The sequence below is a fragment of the Pantherophis guttatus genome, chromosome 2, assembly GCF_059756535.1.
Source record: "Pantherophis guttatus breed Tessera chromosome 2, ASM5975653v1, whole genome shotgun sequence".
NCBI lineage: Eukaryota > Metazoa > Chordata > Lepidosauria > Squamata > Colubridae > Pantherophis > Pantherophis guttatus.
Window position 1 is genome coordinate 51,964,268 of NC_142064.1, and position 13,994 is coordinate 51,978,261.

The 13,994-nt window shown below is 36.0% G+C and overlaps 1 protein-coding gene across 1 annotated transcript in view; it reads left to right on the forward strand.

The window, feature by feature from the left end:
• COMMD10 (COMM domain containing 10) overlaps positions 1-13,696 on the forward strand; it is a 64,157-nt gene extending 50,461 nt beyond the window's left edge. Inside the window, exons 6-7 of the mRNA XM_034432799.3 lie at positions 8,636-8,695; positions 10,310-13,696. Of these exons, the coding sequence (XP_034288690.1) occupies positions 8,636-8,695; positions 10,310-10,348 (99 nt within the window). The 3' untranslated portion in view covers positions 10,349-13,696. The remainder of the gene's footprint in view (positions 1-8,635; positions 8,696-10,309) is intronic.
• The last annotated feature ends 298 nt before the right edge of the window (positions 13,697-13,994 follow it).

A 13,994-nucleotide genomic window follows, 5' to 3' on the forward strand; every position in this document is an offset into this window, starting at 1 on the left:
GAATTTTGCATTTACTAGATAAAATATTCTGTGAGCGTTCATCGGGCATTAAATTTTGTGTCACATGTACTTTTTAAAATGTGTTTTATACTTGGTGTTCCATACTGATAAAACAGGAAAACAGATTTAATAATTTTTCTCCTGAAACGTAATCATTACTTGAACTGTAAAAAAAACAAGCCGTTTGATGATTAGGGATAACACTTATTTTGTCTTTGGTTTTTAACAGCATTTTGTTTTTTATTTATTTTAGGACACAACAAAATAACACATGCATACCAAACTGTCATAGCATTTGTTCCAGTATCAGGTGTTATTAACACTTGTAGCATTAGGCTAGCTGTATCACATTAGCATGATGTCAAAATAATGATCAATGTAATTAAGAAAAGTTATTTGCTCACTCTTTATTTATAATAAAATTACAGTACTCCCCCCCTCTTTCTATAAACCTTATTGTGATTGTTTCAGCAAAAATAAACAGCTATGTTGAGGTTCAATATTGGCTTAGACTAAATATTTTTAATGTGTAAAAAAATCCATGTACCACATTTACCATAAATTCTACCCAGCCTATCTATTCCGTCCAAGTACTAGCCAGAGCTACATAATTCTGGCTTGTTTTTAAAGAACGTTTTACTTTGGCTTTTAATCTGTGATTGTACTATTGTTTTAATTTTAGATCTATACTTCTTTAAAAGACTTGGTAGACAGTGATGTATTTTATGAATGTTTAAAATAAATAATATTTAACAGATGGATTTTCTAATTTTTTGTAGATACAAACATCCTTTGCAACTTTTTCCATTTTTTGTTGTGAACATTGCAGCTAAGTATCATTCCAGTGATTCTGGATTCCATTTGCAGACTTCATGGCACACCTGCTCATTAGCTTTGCACTTAAGACTTTCAAGGATTCCATTAGTTCCCTAACCTAAGATGTATGTCATCTTCCATGATTTACTAGAAATGACTCCGGAGACACAGTTGCTGTTGCCAGAGTTCAGTTTATAATCTATGTTTTCTTCTTTGAACCTTTTCATTTCTGTTTTTTCATGTCAACTCCCACTTAACTTCATAGATCTTGCTGCAACCAGTACTTAAGACTTCATCAATTCACATTTATTAGTCTTTCAATAGAGAAGATAAGCTACTGCCCTTAAAAAAATGATGCAGTTATTCCGAACCTGTAAATGAAATGAAATATTCAGTTTCTTTGAATAAATGCTGTGTTTTTTGAGTAGATAACTCTGTAACACTGAGTAGATGAAACATTAGTTTATGCCAACTTGATAGCAGCCACTGCACAAAAATGGTATTAATGCAATAACATGTGCATCGCATCCCTGTTTCCACATTTCATCTATTTTTAACAAAGCTGTTGTAGAACAATGGAGCAGATGCCAGAGACTGTGGGAATTGCTTCCTCTTCTTCCTACAAAAAAGGAAACTTAGATTGCTCAAAGGCTTTGCACTGCCAGAGCTGACAATCAACATGGGTCAGTGGTTTGACGTTGCTCCTGCAATATGGGAAGATAAGGAAGAATCTGGAACCAGAACCAGATGTGAAAAACTGGTTAGCAAGGGCTTCTTTCAACCATGTCCTTTAGTCCCTGCCTGACTTGTCCAGACTTCTAGTGATGGGTCACATGGGACTTCCCATTGACACTATCCCACTACCTGAAAGAAAAGAAATGCCCAATGGGCATTGCCCATGGTCAGACTTTTGGGTTGCTTACAGTCTGACCAAATTATTCACCAGTAAATTGGGAATTCATTTGTGAATCATTATGATGATAACAACAACAACAACAATAATAATAATGAATGCTATCACTTCCTGAGTCCGGTAAATTTGAGGCATTTGGCCAGTGAATAAAAGACTTGTGTCCTTTTAAAAAGATGAAACAGAAATAGTAATCTTGTAATTAAAAAATTATAAGATTGTATAAAAATTATACAGTTGAATGAAATACTATATTTAGCATTATATGTCATAACAATCTCTTCAAAGATCAGTCTTCACAGAAGGTTATGGAAAAATTATGCACAGACCCACATGGAAAAGATTTGAGGTTCAAATAGCTTTGGTGCAACAAAGCATATAAGAATGAAGTTAGCACAAAGACAATAAACTCACGATACAAAGGTCAGAGACATTAAGAATAACAGAATCCATGAATTGAACTAGCATACCTTAAAACAAAGAATCATCATAGCTTGCCTACTACTTTTTTTGTTTTTAACTTCAGAGGGGAGTTCACTTCTCCAGCAATGCTTGACTTGATATACCTGATGGTCATATTCTCCCACCTTCAATCAAAGTTTTGGAAGCATTTCCTCTTAGTTTTTGGCTCTCTAGATATTTCTAGGTCGTAAATTGACATTTATTGGTCCCAAAGGTTTGCCTTTATCACAGTTTCCAGAGGAGTCTCCTCTGTTTATGTAGAGGTTTTGCTCTCCCGCTTGAGCACTGTTTTGCCCTATGCTTTTCCTGGAAATTAAACTTTAGCTTCTTTTATTATTGCAGACTTTTTGAGTATCATTATCATTGGCTACTTCCTAAAATTCCTGTTTGCGTCTAGCAGTCTTGACTGCTGCTGTTTGAAAGAGTTTTGATCACTGGGAACTGCTCTTGTCTTCTGGAGCTGAAATAATATAAATTGAGTAAATAAATAGAACTGCATATTTGGTCTCAGTGAATACTTCTTTCACTCATTTTCAACTAATTTACAATCTTGTCATAACATTTTGAATTTTAATTCATGGGAGGCTTGTTGCCATATGATACATTTATTATATTGTTTCATTTGTTAGACTCATACCTTTCATCAAAGAATCTGCTCCCACAGCAGTTTTGATTTCTTTTCAAATAATTTTAATAAAGAATTACAAATAAAAACTAATCCAAGGTACCAAAAACACAAAAAGAAAAATACAAAAGAAAAAAAAGAAAGAAAAGAAAGTTCCCTCTTCATTCTAGCAAGTAAAAATGATTTAAATAGCTTATTTCCATCTCTAAATACAACATAAACTCTCTTCTCACCATAACTCTCATAACTAAAAAATAAAGTCCTCATCCATTATTCTTTATCAGCCAGGGGCCAGTAAGGGAAAACAGATGTACTTAATTGTATTCCTTCCCTGAATTTTTAAGAATCTTATTTCTTAACCCTTTGAAAGATAACAATAATTTTGTGAGATGGCGTGGACTAAGAGAACATGACTGCCCCAAAAGCACCAATGTTCTTCTGTGATTGAGGGTAGAGTCCCAGTCCAGCACCTTAATCAGTCCAGCCCATTGAAAAGACACAACAGTGAAGAACCTACTAGATATGTCTCTTAAATATGATGAAATAACATGGGAAGCTTCTGATTCTACAGATCAAATCCAGTATCATCTAGTAACTGTGCAATACCTTTCCTGGCAGTTCCAAAAAGAGGTGAGCTGATGAATCTATTTTAGTCCAAATTTCACATCAATTTCTGTTAGTGCATTGGCAAATACTGTATTTTAAAGCTGAGTCACATACTTTCAATTGATTTTGACCTACACTTATTTTATGCCCTGCTTTAGAAATAGGATATGCATTGATTTTTTTTTTGCCTAATTGACATCATCTTAGAATGTTCATGACTATTCGAAAGCAAGCTAACCTTGGACCCCTAGTTGTACTTTAGGGAGGCAGTATATTTATAGTCAGTTTTCAGAATATCACTTGAATATTGAGGAGCATTTACAACATGATGGACAAAAATATTAGAACTGATAAATATTATTGATGTGGGCAACCTACAACTCACAGCTCCCAAATGAAAATCTCTGGAATACACTGTTATAATTTCATGCCAGTTAGAAATGAAAGGAATGCGATGTGGCCCAAGCTGAAAACTAAACTAAACTAAACTAAACTAAACTAAACTAAACTAAACTAAACTAAACTAAACTAAACTAAACTCTATAATAGTATATATAGTTTAGTTTAGTTTACTATATATACCATGTTTCCCCAAAAATAACACCCTGTCTTATATTTTTTTGAACCCCAAAATAAGGGCTTGGCCTTATTTTTGAGGAGGTCTTATTTTGGGGCGTGTGGAGCAAGACAGGGCTCTTCTTGCCGTCTTACCTGATTTCCAGCTCTGTCTCCCTAACCCTAACCAGAGGAAATGGCGGGGACCAGCTACGCATGTGTTTAAATATTTTCAAGGAGGGCTTATTTTTGGGGAGGGCTTATTTTTTGGAGGAGGCTTATTTTAGCGCATGCACTCAAAAGCCCGATTGGGCTTAATTGGGGATGATTGGCCTGATTGGGGATGTCTTATTTTCGGGGAAACAGAGTAATGACAACATTGTTGAAAAGCATTATCTTGCCTTTTTCTATACATTCCTTCATTACTCTGGAGTTTAAGCAGTAATGTCCTTTAAAAGATGAAGTGGTACCTTAATTCATTCCTCTAATTAAAATATTACTGTTCCAGACAAATAGAACATTGCTGAAGTAGGCAGTTTGCTGTTTTGATTCCTTTCTCTCTCTCAGATTTCTAGGTAATGTAATTAAGTTTCCATGCTTTTATAGTTGATACAAGATGCTTGGAGAGAGAAAAAAGACAGTCCATTAAAAAGTTCAGTTTTTAACTGTAACATATCATTGGAGAAAATGAATGCTGATACAAGCATACTTGAATCACTGTTGTTTTTTTACTTTGTTGAAAGAATCAGTATTACAGAACAATGACAAACCTTAATGAGTTTCAGAAGCAGTTCTAATCCATATATTTCACGGGATACCCACAGCTAAACTTTTTTCTAGTGATTTTTAAAATGATATTGTTATATTTTGCCACTAATGAGTCTTTTATTCAAATGCAAATAAAGTAAGTAGTAACCTGATTTGTTCTTTGTGTTCTAAGAATATGAAAAAGAAAGAAAGAAAAATGATGCCATTTGAAGGGCCTGGTTAAAAAAGAGAGTAAATTGGCTCATAGTTTTGCTTTTGTTGAAAATATCTGTAAAATGTTCATGAATTCTGTTCACAGTGAAAGATCCCATCTAGTAGTAATATAATCTTATAAACACAATAATATTTATTTACTTAAACCTTAAGTATTTATTTACTTAAATCTTTGTATAGTTTCCCATAAAATCTCTTGTAGCAATTTACAATCATATTTGAAAACAATAAAGCAGTTGCTCTCAGACTTTGCATTAAAAGAAAACAGGAAAAGATTTATTTCTAGCCTTCACACAAAAAGGCCTGGATGAAAAGAATGATTTAATTGTATGCATGTCTTGACTATTAGGATTGAGGATTTCAAAGTGAAGTAGTCACCATTTGGAAACCCCATCTGTAAGTGACTGCATGATGATATTCACAATTTATGACACTCATAGCAAGACCTTTCTGCACAATGTTCATGCCCTTTATAACAGAGAAGGCACTCTACTAGGCATCCCAATCTTATACATCTCCATATCAGATTATGATTTCTTTGATATATGACACATTCAGTGGAGTCATAGAACAACCTGCGTGATTTGCAGTAGTGGAGAATATCTGTAGCTTGGCTGTAGGTTCTCTGAACCTTCATCCTCAACCTGTGTGATGCACAAAGGAGTTTAACTCAGATATCTATGATCACATGGACTACAATTGGGAAAAAGTGCAATGTGTTCTTTAACAATTTGAAATAACTAATTGATCCCTGTGTTCCTTCTGAATTTGAACAGTAGACAGCTCTTCTCCTTCTCCTTCTTCTCCTTCTCCTTCTCCTTCTCCTTCTCCTTCTCCTTCTTCTCCTCCTCCTCCTCCTCTAATTGTAGAGATTATGATAGAGATCTATTCCAAGTTAACAATAATAATTTGAATTGTTGTTTATCTTCAAAGTATGCTATGGATGAAATGGAAAAAACAGATGGCACTAATTGTAGAAGTAGTGTAGATAAGAAGGTTTCACAAAATGCTAAATTAAAAAAAAATAGATCTACATGTTGCCCAGATTCCTATGACGAAATGGATGTCTAAGAGATGCTGAAGTCGTCAGCTTCATAGCTGAGTTGGGATTTCAGCCAAGATTTTCCTCCTTCAAGTCTGGCACCTATTCTACAAAATCAGCCTTCCCAGCCGAGTGCACTTTAAAATAACATCAATCAATCAATCATACAGAAAACTGAGTGTACAGTATGAATGAGTAATATGCAGATGAGAAATCATTGAACTAATTATTGCTAGATGAAACCTAGCTACGCAGGTTATCTGAAGGAGTACCTTCTCCTGTATGTATGTATCTACCTAGACCTTAAGGTTATCTAATGAGGCTCTCCCCCACGTCCCCCACCAAAGGAGACAAGGTAAGGCTGTACAAGGGGGAGAGCCTTTCTAACTGTTTAGGGCTTTAAAGGTCAAACCAGCATTTTGAATTGGATCTGGAAATGGGCTATCAGCCACTGTAAATGGCAAAATAAGGAAGAAGATCTTGATTTTTCCATAATTAAAGTGATGATGTCTGAAGTATAACTAAGGGCACAATAGACAGATCATATTCAGAAAAGGCTTAGACACTTTCCTATTTCACAGGAGTATAAGAAAGATAAAGAGGTGCAGCACAATCAGCACAATTTAATATTCTGTTATTACAGCAACCCCAAACAGAGAACTGTTCCTTTAGAACATGGGTGTCAAACTCACTGCATCATCTATCGTGACATTTTTTCCCTTCGCGGAGCTGGAATGGGAATGGTCACATCTGGCCTGCGCATGCGCGTGTGCCTTCCGCCAGCCAGCTAGTCTGCAGGTCTCTGCCATGCATGTGCGGAGAGTGGAGCACACCAGTGGGCGCATGCGTGGAGGGGTGCGGGGGTTGCGCGCATATATTGCATTGCATTTTGGGGGTTTGGGCACTCGGTACGGAAAAGTGGCAGAACTGAATCCATAGAATCCATTTTACTTTCTTTCCATGAACAAAATGCCAACTACAGGAATTGTTTTAGTTTCATCCTTCAGTCTTTCGTATCTACACAATGGACTTGATATTTTAGTATTCTCAATTTATGACCTTTCATTTACTGACTATTCTAAGTTACGATGCTGCTGAAAAAAGTGATTTACCACTGGGCCTTCATTAACAACTGTTGCAGCATTCCTGCAGTCACTTGAGCATAATTTGGGTGCTTGGCAACCAGCATGTATTTATGACGGTTGCAGCATCCCTCACATGATCATCATTTGTGACTTCCAGCTGCTTCCAAAAAGCAAAGTCAATGAAGGTAGATAGATTTAATTAACAACCCTGGAAAAAAAGGTTGTAAAATTCGATGCAAGTTTCTTAACAACCATCTTGGCTTAACAACAAAAGTTCTTCTCCCAATTTTGCTCATAATTTGAGGTTTACGTGTAGTTCTAAATTCCTAATCTTTATACAAAAGGGGTGAAGGTTGCGTGAATAGATATTTTAGGCCGATTGAATGGAGTGACCCTTAATATGCTCAAACTTCAAAGTAAAATCAAAATCCATAAGATCTTACAATTAAAATGAAAAGTAAACATCTTTAAGGAAATCTAAACTGAAAATAAAATGGAAAAAGTTGAAGTAATATCAGAAGTATAAGATTAACAGATGTCCAAAATGTTACTTGACCAGGAAAACATGATTAGCAAAAAATCTGTTAGGAATAGAAGACCTAACATTATATAAAGTTAGAGTGTTGAATCTGAGTGAGAGGACATACTGTACAATTCCAGGTAAATTACTATCTAAATTTACTAGGTTTACTGATGGAGTTGTTGAGATACTAAGATAGGAGTGCTTTAGATGTTCCTGAGCAGTTATGATGAAGAATATTATATAGTTAGTACAGAATTCCTGTATTTATAGAAAAATTAACACTTTTGAAACATTCTTCTTTATCTCAAGTGAAATATGACATAGGCAAAGGATATAGAAAATAAAATAAATTCAAGTTTAGAAATGCAAAACACAGTGTTTGCGTAGCCATTATCCAGCAAATCGGGGGAGATTTATTGGTGCAGAAAGTTATTATCTACCATCTGCCTCATGTTTCCCATCATGAACGGTTTTGTCTATAATATTTAAAAATTGTTTTAAAGCACTTTTTTTGTGTTAAACTTTGGGTTGGAGGTCTGGGTAAATGTCTATAGAGAGTTCAGCGTGATAAGATACTAACAGTTAAATTAATGTGAAATGTTAAGTCAATGCTTGCATACCACCATAATGAATCAGTGAGTTCAGTCACATGCACAGCCTCTAATGTCTTGTTACAATGACATTTACTGATTGTCAGATGACATCTGGCAGAGATGGAAGTATAATTTTTTTTAGATGTTCCTCAAAAAAGATAATAAAATTATTTTTTTTCCTAGCCATTTATTTTGTTATGACTTAGAGAATAATTTACAAAGAAACAGGTAAAAATGGAAATGAGTCCTGTTTTTTTTGTAATCATGTATATATATATAGTATGAAAAAATGTTGCTATTTTTACATGTTCTATGAAGATTAAATTAACCCTTAAAGGAAATTACAGAATTATAGTAACGATATGCCATAGGCTGAAGGTACAGACAGCACTATATTGTGTGGACTAATTTATTGCCTATCTTTTTATCTTTCACAGAATGTGGAGAAAATATTTGTGGAATTCAATCATAAAGAACTGTTTGAGTTCTATAACAAGGTCTGTATTGGTGTTTTAATATATTTTTCGAGCCTTTGAAAACATTTCCTTTGCTTTAGTAAGACTTTATTTAATCAACTCAATAGTTCTGAGTTGTTCTTGATTGTAAACACATAATGCTTTCCTCCCCCAAAGCAAAGCTCTTCTAAATTATATCTTGTATATACAGGGTTTACATTTGCTGTTTCAAATGGCTTTGAACAAAGTGGTGTTTGCTATAACTTGAACCAGCAAGTTCTAACAAGAACCAAAAGGGCAAGAAATTTTGAAAAGCTTAAAACTGTAAAACATACTTATTTACATTATACAGGTGATGAATTCACCCAGTCATATCCATGGGTTTCCAAATCACAAACATATATCAATAAAACATATTTATTTACATTATGCAATTGATGAATTTACCCATAGGTTTCCAAATTGCAAACATATATCTATCTATACATTATAAATGGTCACTGGACAATTTTTTAAAAAGTCAACTTTAATAATGGAAAAATGGGGTTTTTTTGCTTTATTAATGAATTATCTCATCTATGTGATTGATGAGTATACCCAACTGTACATCTCCACCCCGGACCAACCTAGGGATGCCCTTTCCGTGATGTCTAAGTGCCTGGAGGCGGTGCGGGTCCGGATGGGTAGGAACAGGCTCAGGCTCAACCCCTCCAAGACAGAGTGGCTGTGGATACCGGCATCCCATGATCTAGCTCCCCCATCACTATTGATGGGAGGGGAGTGTCTTGCTCCCTCATAATCTTGTGTCCTCCTTGATTCACGGCTGTCTTTAGTGGACCATCTAACGGCCGTGACAAGGGGGGCATTCGCATAGGTTCGCCTGGTGCGCCAGTTACGACCCTTTCTAGACAGGGACACCCTCCGTACGGTCACTTTACCGTCACTTATGCTCTCATCATCTCTCGGTTGGATTACTGCAATGCCGTCTACATGGGACTATCGTTGGGGTGTACCCGGAGGCTCCAACTGGTCCAGAATGTGGCTGCGCAAGTAGTTACGGGTGCGTCCCGCTACTCCCACATGACACTGCTATTGCGCGAGCTGCACTGGTTGTCGGTGGTCCTCCGGATCCGCTTCAAGGTTCTAGTACTCACCTATAAAGCCCTTTTTGGCATGGGCCCGGGGTATCTACAGGATCACCTCCTACTGGCCTCCCACCACCGAGTGCGCTCATATAGGGCTGCCCTCCTCTGGGTCCCCCAGCTAGACAGTGTCGGCTGCCAGTCCCCAGGATGAAGACTCTGTGGTCGCACCGACCCTCTGGAATGGGTTGCCCACCGAGTTCTGGACGGCCCCCGACCTCCGCACCTTCCGCGCCGACCTAAAGACATGGCTTTTTCACCAACTTCCCTGATCTGTTGTGGATTTTAACTTGGGGATTTTAAATTGGTTTTAATATTTTTAACTCTTATTTATTGTTGGGTTGTTTTATTGTTGTGAGCCACCCCGAGTCCTGCGGGAGAAGGGCGGCATATAAATCTGACAAAATAAATAAATAAAAAATGTGTGGTTATATTTAATTCACATATTTTTAAATTACTTCTCTTCCATTTTTATGTTCCTAAATACCTTTTTTGTTTTATTTTGATCTAATAGTTGGAAACAATACAAATGCAGCTGGATTCGCTGACGTGATACTATGTGAAGACTAATTTCTCCATCACCTTCCAACTGTTTTAATACTGAAGATATAAGGGCTGAATATATTTGCTGAAATATTCAATGGATTGCTATCAATAAATGATTTAAGTTTCTTTGATCATTCACATTAGATAAATGAAATCATTGTTAAGAAAATTTTGGTTACACTTGACTATATGGTATTCAACTTTTAAGTGAAGCAATGTACTATATTATTGTGCAGACTTTTGAATTATGAAGTCTTCAGTTTTTGTTTTGCATTTGCATTGTGGATGGCAGTTTATATAATACTGTAGCATAATAAACTGCATGTTATCATTATCCAAAGTATGCTTAAACAGTAGAAAAAGATAATGAAATTGCTAAAACATTGGCTCCAATACTAATATCTTACCCATAAAAACAACAGTGCAAATACTCTAACTTTGGACTATTTTAGTTTATTACTTAATGCTTTTGTATTTGCTGCCAGATTTTCCAACTATGACAAATAGCAAGGTCTGCTTGTTTTTGAATGCTTCAGTGATTGCTAAAACGCTTTAAAGGACAATTGCCCTCTCACGCATCAAAAAAAGAATAATGAGAATTTCTTAACAAATTCAGTTGTTTACTTGATGAACATTTTACCACCAAGATTTGATTTTATAGATTCCCAGCTTGAAAGAAATTAAAATTAAATTAAAATTAAAAAAAACAAGGCCCTTTTTAGTAAATCCAAGGCAGCGGGAACAAGGTCCAGTGCTACAATGACGGCGGAAACTATTGTCGATGCAGATTGTTGATGTGCTTTTTAGGGTGCCTTAATGGTAAGAAGCCGATGAGTTATAATGCACACATTACATTACTAATTGGAAAAGGTAACTAATTATGGGTAATCTTTTGCATTTCCTAGCTTTCCCTAGGTTTCTTCTTTTCATTCAAAAAGTAGCTGCTGGGTGCACAAATAAATGCATTTAACAATGCCAATTAAAAGTCCTGGCAGAAGGTTAAAATTCTCTGCCAAGTGTCCTTGGTGTAATAACTAATTGCCATTGCTACAGCTGGGATATTATACTTAGAATAGGATTGAGCAAGTTTCAGAAATTATATGGAAATGTATTGGGCCTCAGGTAAACCCAGCAGCACCTTTCTGGTATTCATTTAGGGGGGACCCCACTTTTTTCTAAGAATTCATGCATCCCTTAACTGGACCAGTAAAAGGAAAATGCTTTTTTAAATTTGTTTTACCCACAAACTCAAGTAGTTTATTATGGTTGTGCAGTTGACTTGGAGAGATGCTTAATTGGACAATGCCAGAAACAAAATGCCATTCCAGTATAAAGTGGCTCAACAGAATGATTAACTTCACCTCTTTGATACAAGATAGGAGTTTTGCCATCATGTGGAGGAAACAGTCTCCAGATCAGTGACAGAGTGATGTGAACAAATGCAGAATGCTTTGTGCTAGGAATTGAAGGCTCTCCCTGTGAACAAGGAGCTTTGGCACACACACAAGTGGACAATCAAAGCCAGTGGAGAAGCTTCCCAGCTGCAGTTTCTAGGATCAGGCTTCTAGCACAAGGACAAGGTGTCATAAAAGTTAAGAAGTATTTTTTTCTCTTCAGAGCAGTGAGCAATTTTCTTTCTGTCCTGTCACAGTTATGCCATCACAGTTAGATGGCAGAGCCCAGTGGAGAGATAGTAGCAACACAGAGAAACCACATAGATTTCGTAGAGACACATCTTTGTTTTAAAGTTTGCAATCATTACGGTAGTGAAAGATAAGCAAGTTGAGGGAGCAGATGTTTTAATTATATCTTCGGGCAGGAGTCCTTCCTCTCTTGACAAAGGATTCAGAAGGGTCTGATGCCAAGGCTTGAAATATTTCTGATCCTACATCCAAGTGGCCTTCCGGACAAATACTAACTGATGGACTAAGGTGAATGATTTCTGCAACAGAAATCTTCCAGCTGTATCTAACCCTGCAAGGAGATTATAAGTGGTCATATAAGTGAATCTCCTGCTTCCTGTTATTGATATGGTGAATGGAGAATTATGGATCATGGACTTGAATCTTGTCTGAAGAAGGAGCCTAACAGCGTGGACACAAAGGAAGATGAGATCTCCAGCTCTAAGAAAATGAAGTAGCAACCTCTTCACCACCAGTGTCTTAGGTGTGTGTATACACAAACACATGATATGGAAAGATCATAAAAGAGGCTGCACAAAACTCGGCACAAGTGGCTGTATTGATACTTGAGTGAGCAGTACATCCCTAATTGCTTTGCCATGACTCACATCGCCTGTGGATGATTTAGCCATTCATACAAAACTGGAAAGGATTTTGAGACATAAATGTCTTTGGTCCTATTAATGGATAGGAGTGCAATTGAATTAACCCCAAAGTTTTATTTTTCTTTGCAAGTTTATTCTATAAATGAACATAATGTAGGTCAGTATAAAGCAATGTATGGTAACTGAAATATGTTTACATTCTAAAACTTTTAAAGGCTGTATTTATAGGGGGAAAATGCAATATCAGATTATTGTCACTTAGAAATTATGCTTCAGGGAGAATGTTTGCAATGTTCAAGTCAAGCCATTATTGATTGGCACATTAACACTTCTGCAACTTTCTGCAAGATACTGCATTAATATTTCTGCAACTTTCCTATTTTGATTGAAAAATACCCACACACGCATTGCAGAAGGACTTTTTTCTTACATTAAAACCAGTCGAAATAATTATTTGTGCAAACTCTTAAACTCACTTTAAATTCACCCGAGTCAATTAGGAGTAACCTTCAGTTTTGCTCTACCTATTTCGTAGACAATATGGATATCAGTAAGCAAAATTAATTTTGAGGCACAGTTGGAAACAAGCATAAAACATGCTGTTGATTCATCTAGTTTCATTTAGTTTGGAGATTATGATAAACTGATAAATTTATCAGATTATGAAAGCTATACAATTCTCTACTTTTCCAAATTGTCCACATATATAATTTCCAAGCAGTCAGCATTAAAGTTTTTCAGTTCATGTACATTTAGGCTAATGTACTTTTTAAGAGTATTGCAACTCAACATACTAAATTCTGTTAACATGGTTGATAATTAAGAAAAAACAAACAATGGATGTATAGATGGAAGTCTTCAAATACCTTATATTGTAGATGTTTTAGATGGTGAGGATTGGGAAAAATAAATACTTCCATATTGCATGCTTTAGCAGTCTGTGCAGCATTGACTAATGTTACTGAGGAATAAGGGGGTAAACAATTTCAGATTTCCAGAGGCTGTTGAAGTGTTTATACTGCTTCAATGTTAAAATAAAACAAGTCAATACAAGATTTTATTGCACAATTATCTTTACTGATCTGATTTGTTTGTTTGTTTATTGTTCCTTGCCTTTATTATTTTTTATAAATAACTCAAAGCAAGCATACTTAATATTCCTTCCTCCTATTTTCCCTACAATAGCAACCTTGTGAGGTGGGTTGGGCTGAGAGAGTGACTGGCCCATGGCCACCCAGCTGGCTTTCATGCCTAAGGCAGGCCTGCAATTCAAAGTCTCTTGGTTTACAGCCTGGTGTCTTAACTACTGGATCAGTGGTTCTCAACCTTTTCTACACTATGGATCCCCCCCCTTTAAATACCTTGT